Raw genomic sequence first — 18363 nt, 5'->3', positions numbered from 1 at the left:
TGGGGGGACACAAGCATTCAGTCCATAACATATGCCTACATACGAATAGAAAGAACCAAGGGCATCAGTGCTCTGTGTAAGACCCACACATATGGAGACAGACAGTAGATTAGTGGTTGCTCTGGGCTGGAGAACAGAGAAGGTTTGGGAGCAATGGGGAGTGACTGCTAATGGGCCCAGGGATTCTTTTTGGGGTGAAGAAAATGTTTTAAAATTGATTGTGATATGGTTGCATGACTCAGAATATACTAAAAACCATTGAACTGTGTATTTTAAATGGATGAATTGTATGGCATGTAGATTACATAGATAAAGCTGTTTAATTGTGAAAAAAAAGAGAGGATAAAAATAACATATACTCTGATTTCATAGTATGAAACATCAAGGACAAATAACTCCTCCCCAATTATTTATATTGTATGTCTAAGGAAAATAATAACACTAATGACAGAGAACCAACATGGTGCTCACCACACATGCCATACAGAATGTCCTTCTGTAGGAACACGTCCAAAACCATGAGACTTTAATTGTGACCCTGGACCTCTAAGCCAGGAAATGCTACCAGTTATGATAACAGAATCAAAGTGGCTCATCCAGGCTGAATTTCTGATGGGAAGTAGGCTCCTGCAGCTGAATCACAACCACTACTATAAGCTCTCGGTAGTGTGAAGATGAATAAATAGATATTCATGTTATTTTTTTAATCGTCAGCAGCAATATGAACTCCATTAGAAAGAAAATTATTTCAGATGTCAACTTTCAGATATACAAGAGATCTTAGTAGTCATCTACTCTAATCCCACATGCTTACCGGTGAAGAAACTGAGGCTCAGAGAAGTTAAATTACTTGTCCAGAGTTGTGGCTAGATTGTGGCAGAATTGAAACAAGACCCCAGGTCAGCCAGGCTCCCACTTCAGCCCATTCCATACTAACTTACTACCTCATTCTTTGAGGGGAAAAAAAAGAGAGAGAGATTGTCTGATGAGGGTGGGGAGATAGATATGCTTTACTTCTTGCTGCCAACTGTGAATCAAGCAGGGAGTGGACATCTTAACTACTCCACTCTCACTCCCTACTTCATTTATACTCTTCTACGCTTGTTTGTACTTTACTCAGAGCAAAGTATAAGCCCTCATGTGATCCAGGGAGCTTCCTTATAGAGGATTGTACAGGAAGACAGGAAACCTACTACTTTGTCTGCTGGCACTGCCATTCCAGAGGACTCATAGATACAGGTCATGCCTACAACCCCATTGTTGGAGTCACTTAAAGTACCTTTGGTGGCATCTAAAACAGAAGTTCCACGAATTTACCCTCAAAATTGAGTCATTCATCCTGGTGATCCAGGGAAGCAGGGAACAAGAAGGGTATAGGGTTCAGTGAGTCCAGGACAAAAGTCATCTCCCCCAAACCAAGAAACTACCATCTTTTCTATACACTCATACATATATACATCCAGGCCTGCTTGCACAGAGAGAAAAATTCACTCCTTAGCAGGGCCCTAGAAATAAACATGTTTATTTTATTGATTGAAAAAAACCACAGAATTGGAAAGGTTACTTACAGGATAAGCAGCATATGTAATCAATTGATGAAGGGTGAGAAGTTTCTCTAATAATTTCAAAAATGGACCATTTTGAGCTCTTTTCCTTTCCATGTTTGCCATCTCTGTGTTCATAAATTTATTTTGCCTTTGAGTCTATACTTGTAAAGAATGAATTGTTATACAATGAAATATTTTAAAATTCTACTTTGAAATTGCCTTATACGAATACTCCTGCCCTGAGAGTTGCTCTGTTATATAGATACCAGTGTTTCAACGAGGTGGAAGTGTAGTGCCCATAAAGACGAGAATAGGAAAATCCACGGGCTGGATGACTGATTTCCCATATGGGCTCCGGGTGGCTCTGAGCACTAAGGTATGTGGAAAATGTTACCTGTATACATCTCATTTGTTACTACTCTGTCTCTTCGCAGTGGGAGCCTTTTGAGTGTGTGACACTATGTAAAAGTGGTGAATCCCATCTAATGGGATAGGTGCTTCTGATGTTTATCTAGAAATCAAAGTTTTGAATCATTTCTGCATCATTGTCCAGCTTGTCTGACTTTGTTCTTAAGGGAATTCTGAGAACTAGAAATGATAGAAATTTCTTCTGGGACACTGTGACCGTTGGCGCCCTGCAGCTTGGCATTGATTACCACTGGACTGAAAGGTCACTGGGGGTGTAGGCAGCCTGCCACATAGGTTAGCCCTGAACTCAGTCTTCTGTAAAAGGGTGTCTGTATCTATGCAACATTTCCGGGACACTGTCCCCACACAGTGACATCTGGTCGCATCAGATGGCTAAATAATACTCTCCTTGGGTTAAGCCTGAAAGGATCCAGAACTGATCTATCCTTTTGAGCCAAATGAGGCCTATAGCAGATTCCTCTCCTATCAGTTTGCCCAATTATAGTACCAAACACAAATTCTTACTCTTACGCAGATATAAAATAATTAAGCTTTCTTTTTCTTACATCCTTCTTTTTCATCTGTTTCACTTAGCCATGTTTTCTTGGGCCCAACTGGGCCTCCAGCCCATGAGAGGCCACAGAATAAATACAAGAGACTCGAGATACATGGCACATCAAGCATTGTCAATTACAGTAACCTGCCACATGGAATGCTGTGACATTATCTGACATGCAAAAGGAGTCCTCTTAATAAAAAAAAAAGTAGGAACTAGATACCATTCTCTAAATTGAGGGTCTTCTAAAGACAGTTAATCTCATCCATTATATACTAATTTTTTTTAACTTCAGTTTCATTCTGTGAACTTTTATGACATGACCTGTTGTCACATTCTAGGACAGTATTTTCGGAGAAGCCACCTGTGCCACTGACCATACTTCACAGTTTAAATTTCTTTCAACAAAGCCTCGCTCTTTGTGCTCCTCTTATGTGATTTCCGTTTCCTATTATTATTTCACTAATGGGTATTGAATGTCTGTCTTTATTAAGCTTTTGTTCAATATAATTTTTCACAAATTTTAAAATCTATTATTTCCCTTTAGGGGGTGACATTCTTTTCCCAGAAAGCTATTATATAAGCACATTCTCTATTTGTGATTCACTCTCCAGGGTTCTGCTGTGGGTGAATTATATCTCGATGATGGCCATTCATTCAAATACCTCCACGAGAAGCAATTCTTGCACAGGAAGTTTTCATTCTCTTCAGGTGTTTTGACCAACAGGTAATGACAGCTAAAAAAATCTGTGCATTATCTTATGTAAATTATGCTATCCTTTTGCTATCCTCAAATGCACAGCTAATATTTTAAGGTACTACCGTGTTTCCCTGAAAATAAGACCGAGCTGGACAATCCACTCTAATGCATCTTTTGGAGCAAAAATTAATATAAGACCCGGTCTTATTTTACTATAAGACCCGGTCTTTATAATGTAATATAATATAATATAATACAATATAATATAATATAACAATATAATGTAATAATATAATATAATATAACACTGGGTCTTATATTAATTTTTGCTCCAAAAGACACATTAGAGCTGATTGTCCAGCTACGTCTTAGTTTTGGGGAAACACGATATTTAAAGAAGTTAATGATAAAGGTCATTTGTAGTGTTTTCCTTTTCTTTTTTTTAGGTTCATTAAGGTAAAATTGACAAATAAAATTATAATATATTGTTGACTATATTCCCTATGCTGTACTTTACATCTCCATGACTATTTTGTAACTACCAATTTGTACCTTTTCTTTCCTTTTTTGGTCATTTAAGTTCTACTTTCTTGGCAAATTGCAATTATGTAATACAGTATTATCCGCTATAGTCATCATGTTATACATTAGATCCTTAGACCTGATTCATCTTATAACTAAAAGTTTGTACCTTTTTACCAGCCTCTCCCTATTTCACCCCTACTCCCACCCTTCTGACATCCACTATTCTACTCTATATGAGTTTGGCGTTTAGAAAAAAAACAAAACATTCCACATATAATGATACCATGCAGTATTTGTCTTTCTCTGTCGGGCTTATTTCACTTAGCATAATGCCTTCCAGGTTTATCCATGTTGTCACAAATGGCAGGATATCCATATTTTTTTACAGCTGAATAATATTCCATTGTATATATAAACCACATCTTCTTTATCCATTCATCCATTGACAGACACTTAATTTCCATACTTTGGCTATTGTGAATAATACTTTAATGAACATGGGGGTGCAGGTAGTTATTTCATTTCCTTCAGATATATACCCAGAAGTAGGATTGCTGGATCATGTGGTAGTTCTGTTTTTAATTTTTTGCTTTTCATACTGCTTTTCATAGTGGTTTACATGCCTAGTAATAGTGTACAAGGGTTCCATTTTCTCCACATTCCCACCATCATTTGTTATCTCTTGTCTTTTTGATAATAGACATCCTCACAGGTGTGAGGTGATATGTCATTATGATTTTGATTTGCATTTCCCTTTTGATTTCTTTGACCCATTGGTTGTTCAGGAGCATGTTATTTAATCTCCACATGTTTGTGAATTTTCCAGTTTTCTTCTTGCAATTGATAACTACTATCATACAATTATGGTCAAAAAAGATACTTAATTTCAGTCTTCTTAGATTTATTAAGACTTGTTTTGTGGTCTAACATATGACCAGTTCTGGGGAATATTCCATGTGTACTTGATAAGAGTATATATTCTGCTGCTGTTGAATGGAATGTTTTGTATCTATCTGTTAGGTCCATCTGGTCTAACATGTAGTTTAAGTCCAATGCTTCCTTATTGATTTTCTGTCTAGATGATCTATCCATTGTTGAAAGCAGGGTGTTGAAGACCCCTGCTATTATTGTAATGCTGTCTATTTCTGCCTTCAGATCTGTTAATATGTGCTTTATGTATTTAGGTGCTCCAATGTTGGGTGCATAAATATTTACAAATGTATCTCCTCTTAATAAATTGACCCCTTTATCATATAATGACCTTTGTTGTCTCTTGTTACAGTGTTTGGCATAAAGTCTTCACTACAGGTTCATGCGTTGCTCCCTGATCTTGGTGTTTTTATGACCATTATTTTTAACTCTCTCTCATGTAAATAACTTAATTCCATTTCATTAAGGTCAGTTTCTGAAGATTAATCAGGTTCTTTTATTTGGAACATACTCCTTGTCTCTTCATTTTCCTTGACTCTCTGTGCTGGTTTCTGCACATTAAATAAAACAGCCACCTCTTCCAGTCTTGACAGATAGGTCTTGTGTATGAGAGATGAACTTCATCAATCAGCTCAGCCTGAGCTCCTGGTTGCTTCTCAAGCCTTTGTGATTATCCAGGCTGCCATCTTTGTTCTTAGTGACTACCAGTAGTTGAGGAGGTGCCAAGACCCATCAGTGTCCCAAAGGGGGATACTTCAGTCAGCATCTAGATGCAAGCTGATTAGAAGCTAGACCCTCAGGCAGTAGCTGTGAAAGTTTGCAGTCAAACCCCTTCCAGGGAGAAACTGAAAAATGGGTGTTTTTGCTTGCTCCCTCTGTGCTGAGCCCCAACTGCTTCTTTGTTTGCTATAATCCTGTGGGACTCGGGAACACAAACCCTGTTGGCTATCAGAGCCTATACCTCAGGTGGGAGTCTTAAAACTTGGAGTACAAACCCTTCAATCTTTAGGGAGAAGCTGGGAGTTGGCGGTTTCCTCCCAGTTGTATGGCACTGTGCTGGGGGTGGGACTTACAGAGAGAATGTATCTCACCCTTTCCTACTTGTTTTGATGTCAGTATTTTTTCACTTACTAGATGTTTAGGAGTCAGTCGGCTAGTTTCTGGATTTCTCTCAGAGGGAACTTTCTCCATGTGTAGCTTTCCATTTGGTGCATCCATGCATGGGAGGAGCGAAATTCAGGAGCCTCTTATGTCACCATCTTGGTCCAGAGTCCCCCTGGAGTATTTTTTTCAATCACACCATGAACCTCTCTTCCTTCTTGTCTCCATCTTTCTTTCCTTCCCTCTCTAAAACATAAAAAAAGAATTCAAGTTCCTATTAGTCCCATTTATTCAACCATTCAACCATTCATTAAGTATCTGATTTCTTACTATTTGATTGCAGTGTCCAAGTCATACTTGTGACTTCAGTGTCCTTAGGCGATTTCTCTCCAAATGTCTTGTTAAAAAAAAAAAAGAGAGATATTTTGGTATCTTTCATCTGATCATCCATATCAAATGTTCCCATCCAAACGTTACCCAAAATCATGATTTATTAACAAAAGCTCTGGTCCTTATGTCTATGAATCATTTATGCCGCAGTATTGCAGCAGTGTCAAGAGGATTTTATGGAAAATTGGGATAGTCTCCATGACCACAGCTAAATAAAGCATAAGCAACTTGCCTTAATCTTTTTTTGGAAAGGTTATCCTTAATTTTGTTTTTCCACCCAGGAACTTTCTAGCAGTATGACTGTTACCTTACTTGAAAAGCAGTAGTACCCAAACGCTTTTAGATTCTTTAAAGTTAGTGTAGTTTGTAAGTCAGCTTCCCGTTGTTTCAGCTCCTTTGCCTGCATTTTATTTGTTGTTTGTCTAAAAAAAAGGAAAGAGGAAAGCAAATATGAATTGTACTATTTGTATTAAATCTTTGGGTTTTATTGGCAAACTTATTTCAGGGTAGAGTGTTAGAAAAAGAAAAACTTTGTGTCTTGGGTTGAAGGTCTAAGTGACAAAAACATTTGACGTACTGATGACAATTTGTTCATTCTTTCAAATGAATTTGCTTTGCAAACAAATGAAGAGCAGCTCTACTCCTTTCCTCCACTCAGTGTTCAGGTGTGGCATGCTCAGGTAACCCTGCTGGATTCCAGCGGAAGCAGTATGCTAGCCTTGTGTTCTAGTGGTTGGTTGGTTGCTTGCTTTCTTGTAACCACCAAAGTGGATGCAACTACATGGTCCCAAAGACATACCTAGTTAATTCCAGCAGATAGGAGACAAGAAACTTTGTAAATGGATGGTTTGATATTACTGCAAATAAAAAAAAAAGGGGGGCCTGGGAATTCTGATTCCATCTCTACTTTATTTAGGTCTGATTTTGTGCCTTAAATATCTGCAGTGTTTTATCATGTCTCCACTCAGTGACTGTAGGAGTACGAGACAGTGCAGTACCTCAGCAGCTCATACACTTGGTACTAAGGAGCACCTCCCTTAAAACAATCAACATATTTTGGAAACTGCAGTGTTTTCTGTGTATACTTAATCTGGAGTGGGGGCTTGAAAGAAGGGGAGAATTTTACTTTCATGTGGATAATAGCCATTATCCCATTCTCTAGAAATCCAGAAAAAGAATGCAGGGGTGAAGTTTCTCAAGTACTCTGGTTAATTCAGTGTATGTAGTAGCAAGTGCTCCTATGCAGACAAGCGCAGCCCACGTTCCCAGTGTGCCCTGTGCTGTCCTTACAGCTTTAGGGGGACAACATATGGCTTGTTTACTTTGACTAGTCACTTGGCACTGATTCCATTGAGTACAAATAATGCGTGAAGCTAAATAATCGATCACCTTCTTGTAAATTGTGTTTTGACTGCCCTGTGGGTGAAGAACTCATAGAAGTTCCCAACCTTTTGGCATTAAAAGGCCTTTCCATATGTTTTGAAACCCACTTGCCTTCATGTGCAATAGTCTGTTACTGGCAGTTTAGATTTCTGCCTCTAACACAAGTGACCTTGAGAAAATTTTTAACTTTAGGTCTAGATTTCATCTATAAAAATAGATTAAAATATAGATAGCCCGATTGTCCTAAGGATTAAATCAGATAAAATGTGAGTTACTGCCATAATGTTCATATGTTCCCTGATTTTAACTCATCAAAGAGCATTTGATACCGATGCAAGAATTTTACAACGTTGCATTTACTCCAAAAACAAACGATTTTAATGCTCTCAGCACATTCGCCCTTATTTTGGAGTAGATATACTCTGTTTAAAGAAGTTAAATCCAAGGTAAAAATTAAAGCGAAAAGTAGAAAGTAATGAACTAATGACTTCATTAATAAGACCAAAACCTTTTTAAATAAAAAAATAAGCCCCCAAGTAGCCTAGTTAAGGTACAAAGCACAGATACACAAAATATACTATGAAGTAATTGAAAATAACTTTTCTAACCTTCCCAACTTAAAATGTTGACACTTCCTACTCTGTTACAAAGACAGTTAATAGTAAAAAAAAAAAAAAAAACAAAAAAAAAAAACAAACAACAACAACAACAACAAAAAACCTGGAAGGTAGGGAGGTACGATCAGCTTTTAATTCCTTGTTAGAAACTTCCCATCTAGATTATCCAGTGAGATTTGCTGGGTGTAAATAGGTTTTAAACAGTTGTTTGTTTGTTTTTTAATGATTTGGTAGCATGAAAGATTCCTCAATAGGCCTCACAGTCTCATTCCTATTAGAAAAATAAAATTGGTTTATTTTATCCCTACATAAAAAAAACGAGAGCGAGAAAGAGAGATTGGTTTTGTTCCCGGTTAGCTAGCTCTTGGCACATAGAGTCATCTGTTTCCATCTATTCATCCTAGTAAATATGCCAACGATATGGTTTAGGCTTCTATAGGAAAAGAAGTGGGGGTTGGGGGTGCTGACAAGGCTGGGGACGTTGACCTGGTAACCAGTCCAAAGCCCTGTTTCTCTTTTCCTAATGCCATTTTTATTGCTTTCAGTTGTGCTGACGAGAGTGGTCATTATCCCAGCGAATGTGTGGTGGAGCAGATATCTGTTCTAGGCCTCAGGAAGCAGCCGTCGTCTGTGACCACGCATTCGTCCGGTGAGGAAGCAGGCCACTTATTTTTTGTGCACATAGAAATACCTGTCGAGAAGAGATGGTTAGTCCTAAAACTGCCACAATGTGGTTCACCAGGTGGACTCTGTACTTTCTGGTAGCAGTCAGACATACTATCTGGAGGGAGCAAGGCCAGCCCGCTTTTATTCCTCAACTGGTCTTTCTGTTCACTGTAACCTCTTAGTGCTTTTCTAAGGGAAATTATTTGGGGCTTGAAATGATAGCGTGGCTGCTCTGAATATTTTGTAAACTGTAGCTATCTGAAGCCCTACTCATGTTTATGGAGTTTCTCAAATGACATAGGAAGAGAGATATCCTTTCTTACCTACTGAGTTTCTTGGACAAATCACTTTGTTCCTTACAATTTCTTTTCAACCAATCTTGCATTTAAAATAATGGAGTGTTTTATATTTTAAAAATTCCTAAAAAAAAAAAAAAATTCCTGGAAGTTCATGGACAAAAGTGCTAGGTAAAATTCTCCTAAGTAGGGTATAAGGTTTTATGACAGAGCCAGAAACATTTCAGACAAAAAGATTTTTCTCGTCTAGACATTCATCAAACGTTCCCTTTTATTGTCTTTCTATTTAGATGGTAATGATCGGTCTGTGGCTTTTGCATATTGTGCCAGAAAGGCCACCCTGACCCTGGAGAAGCTCTCGCTGAACATCGGCACTGACTGGGAGGTACACATTAAATGACAGAGACTTGCATCCAGCGACGAACGCAAGGGGCAGCCTGCGCCATTCAACCTTTCCTTTGGTCTTTTCTGAGAGTCGTGCTGCATACTAATTCTCTGGCTCAAAATAATTTTTCATTAGTCATCAATTTACTAATAAACAATAGATTTCAAATTTTACATTTTTAGATGTATTAGTAACATTCTTTGTGTCAAACACCATCCTGAGACATTTATAGTGTTCCATTGCTTCTTGGGCCATGGCCCTGTGGTAAGCGCTGTAGCCCAGTGATTGGCTGCTCTTTGAGCACAACTGGATTGGTTTGTTTTATGTGAGATGTGGGCCACGCCCACCTTGTATGGCCCATTTGTGGAAGTTTGCCTCGGGCCATGCAGCAGAGTCACTCTGGCTACAGCAGCTGAGTTGCTTGAGGCCTGTCTCCAGTGGACAGCAGCCTCTGGTACCCCCCCACAGTTATCTTTCACCCCCTTAGATGTGGGCAAAACAACCCTTTTCTGCTTGTACTCCGTACTCTGCAGCAACAGGGAGTTAGTTATTCTAGTCCCAGAGATGGACTCAGGACTACAAAGGATTCTTTTCCCTCTCATGTTTTTTGAGTTCCAAAGTTCTAAATTAATCTTAAAATTCTAATTTCTTTATCTTGTTTTTATTAAATACTGTCTACTGACCAAAGAACATTGAGTAAGCCATAACATGAGTAAGCCATAACATGAGTAAGCCATAATTAATACTAAAATACATACCCACCTCCATACTTCAGAAATACAACTCAGGGCTAGGATGAGGGTGAGACCAGTGAGGCACTTGCTTTGGGCACAAAATTTAAGGGGGTGCCGAAAAACGCAGTAACCAAAATAAATTATTTTAATGCAATATTTTAAAAAATCAAAATTAATGCAAAAATCCATGATTAACCAAATATCAAAATTTTAAATCCAGAAGGATCAGTATTACTGAGTTCTCCTTTTGCCTCGGGCTCTAGTACAGCTTGACAAGGGGTAGAACATTACAACATTGCCATTCCTCCCTGCTCTGGAGACCCCAGGGACTTCCTGCTTCCTGCCACAGCATCTGCTGGGGCAGCCTCCTGTTCTCAGCACTCCTCAACATGCACATTTCCTTATCAGGCTTCCTCCACTTAGGTAGCAACTTGCCAACTGCCACCTCTGTGCCTTCTGTTCCCTGGGCCCCAGGATCTACCCGCCTTCCGTCTACCTTTGCAGATCTTACCATCTGTCCAGGCCCAACTCAAATCTCACTTTTCCATTAAGACTGTCTAAGTACCCTAACACCCCCATTCCACTGTATGATGAGCAGTGATTTTACCCTTCTCTGAAATGCTGCCCCAGGTAATAATACATGTTCTACTTAGCATTCTCAGGGACAGTTCCTTAGTATTGCAGGTTTGTCTGGCTTGTTCCCCTACTAGATTGTATGTTCCTCAAAGGCATGTTATTATACTTGGCTTTCAGTAACTATTGGCTGTAATTGATTAACTGATGGATTTGATTGATTAAAAAGCGAGAATTGAATCTGTTTGTTTCTGACTTATTTTTCTGACATAGGACTCTTCCCTCCAGAAGTAGTAAACATTGTGTATTTCATTATATCAGTTGAGATTTGAGCTTTGCACCATATATAAGCTCACATATACATACATAGATTTTTTCCTCCTATTTGTGTAACTTTTGCAATTTTTAAGAAAGAAGCCTACATTACCTGAAGTTGTATTTCCAACTTTAAATTTCCCTTGCCAACACACCATAAGACTTAACCTGAAAACTAGGTGCTCTTGCCTAATAAAAATGATGGGTTTTAATAGCATTTAAAGCTGAATAATTAAGACCTATCTTCAGATCAATAGTTATTGCATTTATCTATTCTTCTATTTAAAACATTTTTGGAGGATGGAATGAATAAGCACTAGTGGAGTGAGTAAGTGAGGAACTGCTCTGTCTTGACCCAGAATTATACTGAAACATTTAACTAGAGACATTGAGTGGAGAGAAAATATAGCCTGGGTGTTTTGAATTGTTCTCTGCACTTATTGCTTCTCACACTGTACCCACCTGCTATTTCTGAAGCTATGTTCCAGAGAGCTGTGTGGGGATGAGTTGGTCTACAGGTGCTTAGTTACCTTGTTGTGGCTACTTCTTGATATGTTCTCTCAGGAAACTGGATTTTATGTAAGAAACTAGCAACATTTCAATAGAGATTCAACCATAGGTCTAAAATGAATACATAATGTGTCCTTCCTTCAGACCTAAATGCTAAGGAATGAGTTGACAAAGCAGTTTAAAAACAGAAACTGCCCAATAGAAATACAGGCAAGAGCAGTTCACAAAAGAAATTGAAACAGACAAAATAAGCATGAAAGATGTTCAGCCTCATTAATAATCAAAGAAATGATTTTTTCTGCCTGATTGGCTAAGATTAAAGAATGAAAATGGAGACTAGACTGGGTGGTGAGCACACAATGCAATATACAGATGATGTATTATAGAACTGTACACTTGAAACTTATATGATGTTATTAACCAATGTCACCCCATTTAATTTTAAATTTAATTTTAAAAAAAACAGGCAAGGCATGGAAATAACCTAAGTGTCTTTCAATCGATGATTGGATAAAGAAGATGTGATACAGAAAGGATGAAAAACTGCCATTTGCAACAACATGGAGATCTTGAGAGTATCATGCTAAGTAAAAAAGGTCAGACAGAAAAGGACAAGAACCATACAATTTCACTCCTATGTGGGATATAAAACCAAAAGCAACAAACGAACAAACAAAACAAATTCATAGACATATGAGTAGACGACAGTATGAAGGTTACCATGGGGGGAGAGGGGTAGGGACAGGATGCAAAGGATAAAGGGGGGCAAATATGCGGTGACAGACAGGGATGGGTGATGAGCACAGAGTGCAATATACAGATAATGTATCGTAGAATTATAGACTTGAAACTTATGTAATATTATTAACCATTGTCACCCCAATAAATTTAAAAACAAGAACAGAAAAATACTCAAAAAAAAAAAAAGAGTGAAAATGTCCACTACTAATGTAGGTGTGGGGAATCGACATTCTTGCACATCGTTGGTGTATTATAAATAAGTATAATCTTTCAGGACTGCAATCTGTCAAAATGTTGAATGTGCATACTCTAACCCAGCAATTCCCCTTCAGATAAATCAGATAAATTGCTCAGAGCTACTAATTGCAATGTGGTTCATACTGTGGAAAATGATAAATAAGCTAAATATCTTAATGGGATTGCTTAAATAAAGCCCTTTCATACAGTGCGATATTATGTAACCATTAAAATAATCTACATGTATCAATATAGATCTAGGTTTTTAATAAAATGTTTACTGAGTGATTTCCTTTAAGTAAAACTTATAATAAACAAACGAAAATTGAGAGACATCCTGTGCTCTTCAAAATGTGAAGGCCAGGAGAAACAGGCCTCAGGAACTGGTCCAGCTTGAGGGGGATATAAAGAGACATGACAACAAATGTGTGACCCTGGGTTGGACTGTGGACCCCTAAAGGACATTACTGGGACAGTTGGCTAATTTTGAGTGAGATCTTTTGAATGCGTAGTAATTTTCCTTATTTTGAGGGTTATATTATAATTATATAGAAGAATTTTCCTAGTTTTAGTAAATACGTATTTGTAGTATCAAATGGTGATGGGCCTATTTCTAACATACTCTCAAATGGCTCAGGAAAAAATTTACGTATATATGAGAGATACAGAGACAGAGAGAGAAAATAGGCAAAATGTGTTATGTTACAATTGAAGAATCAGGTGAAGGGTATACAGGAACTCTTTATACTCTATTTTCAACCTTCCTATAAGTTTTAAATTATTCCAAAACAAAGTTTAAAAATAAGCTTCTGCGCCATATGTCTATAATACCTAATAGCTTTCGAATGTTTGGTTTCTATTGCTGTAAAGGCTTATAAACTACGCCATGTAAACAGGATGGAAAAAAAAATGGAGTTAACAGTGAACTTCAGTACAAGGGAATACCTTTATTTCCAATGCAGCAGACCACTTCAGAATCCTCATCAGATCAGCTGTTTTTCACCCGAGAAATGCTGGGCCAAGCCAAGTCCTCTGCTTAAGGGAGCACAAATACCATTCTCTGAGCACCAGGCCAGCAGCCCCTGTCCCTACCACACCCCACCGTGGGAGCAGTCAGTATATGTTGCTTCACCACAGAGGTCTTATCTGACTGTAGGAGCTGACCACGGAGCCTGCAGGAGGGTTTTCACACTAAGAAATAGAATACATGTTTGTGGTGGACATTTATTTAGGGCAGACACCCTGGATGGTGACCCAGTTTGGTCAAGTCATGCTACAGATCCTGGCTGCGCTGGACCTGAGTCAGTTCTTGACTGAAGTGATCCCAAGATATAGGTTTCAGTTAGACTAGGTACCAAGACATTGCCTGGCCAAGGAGTCTGGTTTCATTTAACACTGGCCCATAGGAATAATTACTTATATTCTGGGGTACAGCTCAGTTCAGAACCGAGTAAACACTGCAGTTCTGGTCCCGTGTATCAGCATGGCAGGGCCAATCCTGGACTGGGCCATTTACCTAAAGGCTCCCTAGAGCAGAAAGCACAGCTCGTCACCATGAGTTTGCCTTAAAGTTGTGCTGAGCCTTGTATCCTGGTTAACTAAAACACGCCAATCAGATCCCTTCAGCTGTCGGGAAGACTGCGGTGTTGGAGTTTGGTCTGTGTGCAGAATTCCTTCACATTTTCACATCCCTTTCAGTATCAGGGTATCGTAATGACAGGCAGCAGAAAGTCAAAACACAAATATCTGGAGCTTAATGGTTTTTAGCTCACAATTGACCCTGCTACCTAAAGGCCTTCTTAGTAATGGAATTCCTATGACAATATCAAGCATTCCACTCTGCTTTTAAGATTTCCATCTACCAAACCCTCAGAATGGGGTAGGGGGCACTCTAGCCTAAACTTCTCAGACCAGGGGATAGAAAGCCTTCAGCAGCTCCACTGAAAACAGATTACCATATCAACCCCAGACAACAAGACCATATTACTAGCATTCTAGGAGAAATAAAGGCAATACTGGCATCTGATATCAGATCTGCCTGTCCTATGACCAGCCTTACCAAAGACTGCAGTGCCACAGCAAGGCCAGCCAGAATTAGACAGCTGCATCTTGACAGTTGTTCCAGCCGAGCTGATGGTGTTAGATTCCTCTCCAATCAGAGGTAGGAGAAGGGAAGCCCTTGACTGTTTATAAGAAGGATCCAGAGATCTATGCCTGAATCGTGTTACTGGAGTCTTAGTTATGCATTTCCTTCACTGGTAATCAAGAGACCTGGGGTCTCATTTGGTTGGGCAGTGAACTAGCTGAATGATCGTGACCATGTCATTTAATCTCTCTAGGCCTTGGTTTCCTCATTTGTGAAAGAAAAGAGATAATCTCTAAAATTCTGTGAGTTTTCTATAACTTAACTGTAAAAATACAGCAGATATATTAATCAGTTATAACTGATCATTTTATAACTGATATGAGATCAGACAATTAAGTTTGTGAACTCATCCTTGAAAAAGTGCTGTATCCCTCATTGCTGAATATCACTACAGTCACCTTCAAAGTACTTCCCTTGGGAAGCTATGCACTGAGGCCAGCATCTAGTCCACCCTTCAAAGCAATTTTGGAACTCTTTTCCTGGAATGGCGATCAGAGCTGTTGTCATATTACCCCTGATGTCCTGAATGTCATCAAAATGTCTTCCTTTCAATATTTCCTTTATCTTCAGGTAAAGAAAGAAGTCACTGGGGGCCAGATCAGGTGAGTAGGAAGGGTGTTCCAATACAGTTATTTGTTTACTGGCTAAAACATCCCTCACAGACAGTGCCATATGAGCTGGTGCGTTGTCGTGATGCAGGAGCCATGAATTGTTGGCGAAAAGTTCAGGTCATCTAACTTTTCCATGCAGCCTTTTCAGCACTTCTGAATAGTAAACTTGGTTAACTGCTTGTCCAGTTGGTACAAATTCATAATGAATAATCCCTCTGATATCAAAAACCGTTAGCAACATTATGGCAACTAGTTCGTGAACTTGATTGTCAGACCGTGTGTGCACGCCCCTGCGCACGTGCACGTGTGTGTGTGTGTGTGTGTGTGTGTGTGTATTAATCCAACCAGCAGGGTTGTTGTACAGATTTAAAATATCCTATGCGTGTGGAAAGGGAAAAACAAGTGAGTTTACTTTGGAGAAACCTGGTAGACACTACCTTAGCCAAGCGATCAAAGTTGACATCACCTGTCATAAAATACATCAATATCATCCCCCCCACCCCAGATATGATTTAATGAGAAGGGCCTCCATGATGTTCTTCTCCCAAACCCATAACCTCAGTCTAATCATGTGAAAAACATCAGACAAAGTCAAGTCGGGGGACATTCTACAAGATACCTGACAAGTACTCCTCGAAAGTGCCCAGGTCAGGAGAGACAACTGTGGAGCTGTCAGAGATTGAAGGACACTAAAGAGACATGACAGTTAAATGCAGGTAGGATCTTGGATCTTGGATCGGATCCTGTAACAGAAGGGGGAAAAAACCCAAAACATTAGTGGTAACATTGAAGAAATCAAAATATGTCTTGTAGTTTAGCTAATAGTGTTATGCCAACATTAATTTCTTGGTTTTGATCATTGTACCATAGTTATATAAGGTATAAACATTAGGGGAACTCCGTACTATCTTTGCAACTGTTTTTTGTAAATCTAAAAGTACTTTAAAATTAAAAGTTTTTAAGACTATGTGAAGTAGCTAGTGTGCTGTAGGCACTTAAAGAATGGTGGGTGTTATAGTTATAAGCAAACACATTGCTTCCGACAGTGCTGAATCAAAGATTGGTGGGAAAGACAGGGATACAGAGCCACTAAAGTTCCTTGTTGTTGCAACAGAAACCATTCCATCTATAGATATTGCATGTCTGTGGCTGAAATATGTTATGAAAACTAGTTCTTTACTTTGAAGAGGCTTTACCGTGAATTGAAATGTGCAGCTGTTATATGCTCATTATCTACCCTTTGTTCACAGGCTCAGATTGGATTTCTCCCTGACAGCATGCGTTTCTACAGCTGGACAGCTGAATAAATCTTGAGTTTGTACCTACTAATCTGAGAAGGGGTTTTATCCACAACAATTGATAGAGCAAAATGGATAGCACTTTGTACTCTGTGTTTGATATGCCCACCCTGCTAAGACAAGAGGTTCATCTCCGTCACACACTCGGCTTAGTTACTAACAGATGGAGCTGGCTTAGACAGCTAAGAAAAGAAAGGTCAGCAAGTGTGTGGCCTAGAGACAGCTTCTGCCCCAGGGACAAATCAGCCAAGAAACTTTGACTGCATTGCCAAAGCAGTAAGAAATATAAGAAATATTTCCTCATAGAGACAGTGGAAATGTAATGGCTGTGTGCGATGTCAGAGGGGTAGTAGGTGGGGAGAGGGGGGTTATCACTGTGTGAGGGATATAAATGATAAATGTCTAACTATTACATTGTTTCATATGCCTGAAACTAATTTAAAAAAACGTTAAAAAAAAAAAAAGAAAAGAAATATCTCCTCACATAGGGAAATTTCATTCAGTGGATACACCACACATATTTGTTAGGAGCCTTCCATATGCTTAACCCTGAGTGAAATGGGGACACAGTTCCCATCTTCATTGAGCTTACAGTCCTGTGCGTAGAAAGGAAGCTTAATAGGCAGAAACAATAAAATGTGGGTCAGTGCTATGAATTTCAAGGTGGGATAGATAGAGCACTAGGCTAGAAGTCAAACATATGATGGCAGGGGAAGGAAACTCCCTACTTCGCATTCCATGGCATTGGTGAGTCTGAGGGTGGAAGGCAGTCTTTCTATAGGCTCTGTTAGTGCAGGCAGGTAGACATGCCTCTGACCGGAAATGCTGCAACCCCATGATCCTGGGCAGATTGCACCTGTCCCGGTGGTGTACACATGGAAGAAGTTCAGTCAACGCTCCTGGAGTCAGCACTGATTTGGACCAATGAGGGACTATCACTCAACCTATTTTAATCCCAAATTAATGTTACATTTGTGTCGTCTCCAACAACAACATTTACTGAGTGCTTCAAACAAACTTGGCACTATTTTAAATGTATGACATAAATTACCTTGTTTAATTTTGATAATAACTCAATAACAGAATAACTATCATTAGACCCATGTGATAAGTGAGAAAACTGAGACACAGGAAGAAAAGACGAAGTAACTCACCTCAAGTTACACAGGCACAGCCCGTGAGCAGCAGACCCGGACTTTGAACTTGGGCAGTCAGTCTTCAGAGGCTGCCTTCCTCTTTCAGTCTCTCCAAGAGTGGTAGTAAAGATCCTTGTGCATCTCCTTAGAGGGGCAGGAGGATAGGCTGATGGTTCCTCCAAGTTGCACCTCCAGACACAGGGCTCCTCAGAGCGGCAATTCCAGGGATCGAGAGCCTGATAGCACTCACCATTTCAGCTGCCACCTCCAACCTTCTCCCATAGCCTCTGGCCTTGAGCTGATGATACTGTCACACGGGAACAGGCAGGGCTGCAGGCTGGGACCAGCCTCCACTCAGCCGTGCTTGGAATGCGGCCATCTCCTCACAGCCTGGGTAGCCGCTCCTGAGGGTAGAAGACAAGGTGGAAGCCAGGCAGGCACTCCCCTTCCTCAGAACCACTTGTGCTCTCATTTAAGAGCCCCGAAACCAACCCTTTTGGTATGACATCCCAGGACTTGACGGCCAACCTGGTCAGTATCCAATTCCAACTCTGAGTC

At 39.5% G+C, this 18363-nt stretch overlaps 1 protein-coding gene and 2 long non-coding RNA genes across 6 annotated transcripts in view; 1 reads left to right on the top strand and 2 right to left on the bottom strand.

The window, feature by feature from the left end:
• The window catches only part of GANC (glucosidase alpha, neutral C), a 61123-nt gene extending 50056 nt beyond the window's left edge, over positions 1 to 11067 (top strand). The window contains exons 21-24 of one of the 3 annotated variants that reach the window (XM_033109704.1): positions 1810 to 1923; positions 3126 to 3238; positions 8703 to 8806; positions 9410 to 11067. In XM_033109704.1, the coding sequence (XP_032965595.1) occupies positions 1810 to 1923; positions 3126 to 3238; positions 8703 to 8806; positions 9410 to 9519 (441 nt within the window). In that variant the 3' untranslated portion in view covers positions 9520 to 11067. The remainder of the gene's footprint in view (positions 1 to 1809; positions 1924 to 3125; positions 3239 to 8702; positions 8807 to 9409) is intronic. The other 2 variants (XM_033109706.1, XM_033109705.1) reach the window with 2 other exon arrangements.
• On the bottom strand, positions 4531 to 8212 carry LOC117024238 (uncharacterized). The gene is made up of 3 exons (XR_004423331.1): positions 6465 to 8212; positions 6098 to 6164; positions 4531 to 6013 (listed from the first exon to the last, which is right to left on the bottom strand). It is a non-coding gene; the product is annotated as an uncharacterized LOC117024238 (long non-coding RNA).
• On the bottom strand, positions 8726 to 18280 carry LOC117024237 (uncharacterized). 2 transcript variants are annotated; one of them, XR_004423330.1, is made up of 5 exons: positions 18056 to 18280; positions 17824 to 17949; positions 15991 to 16114; positions 13560 to 13646; positions 8726 to 8848 (listed from the first exon to the last, which is right to left on the bottom strand). It is a non-coding gene; the product is annotated as an uncharacterized LOC117024237 (long non-coding RNA). The 2 variants fall into 2 exon arrangements; XR_004423329.1 differs by having other exon boundaries at positions 17824 to 18280.
• Between the last annotated feature and the right edge of the window lie 83 nt (positions 18281 to 18363).

This window comes from Rhinolophus ferrumequinum, chromosome 6 (genome assembly GCF_004115265.2).
Source record: "Rhinolophus ferrumequinum isolate MPI-CBG mRhiFer1 chromosome 6, mRhiFer1_v1.p, whole genome shotgun sequence".
Taxonomy (NCBI): domain Eukaryota; kingdom Metazoa; phylum Chordata; class Mammalia; order Chiroptera; family Rhinolophidae; genus Rhinolophus; species Rhinolophus ferrumequinum.
The sequence above is the reverse complement of the archived record's forward strand: the minus strand, read 5'-3'. Positions and strand labels throughout refer to the sequence as shown.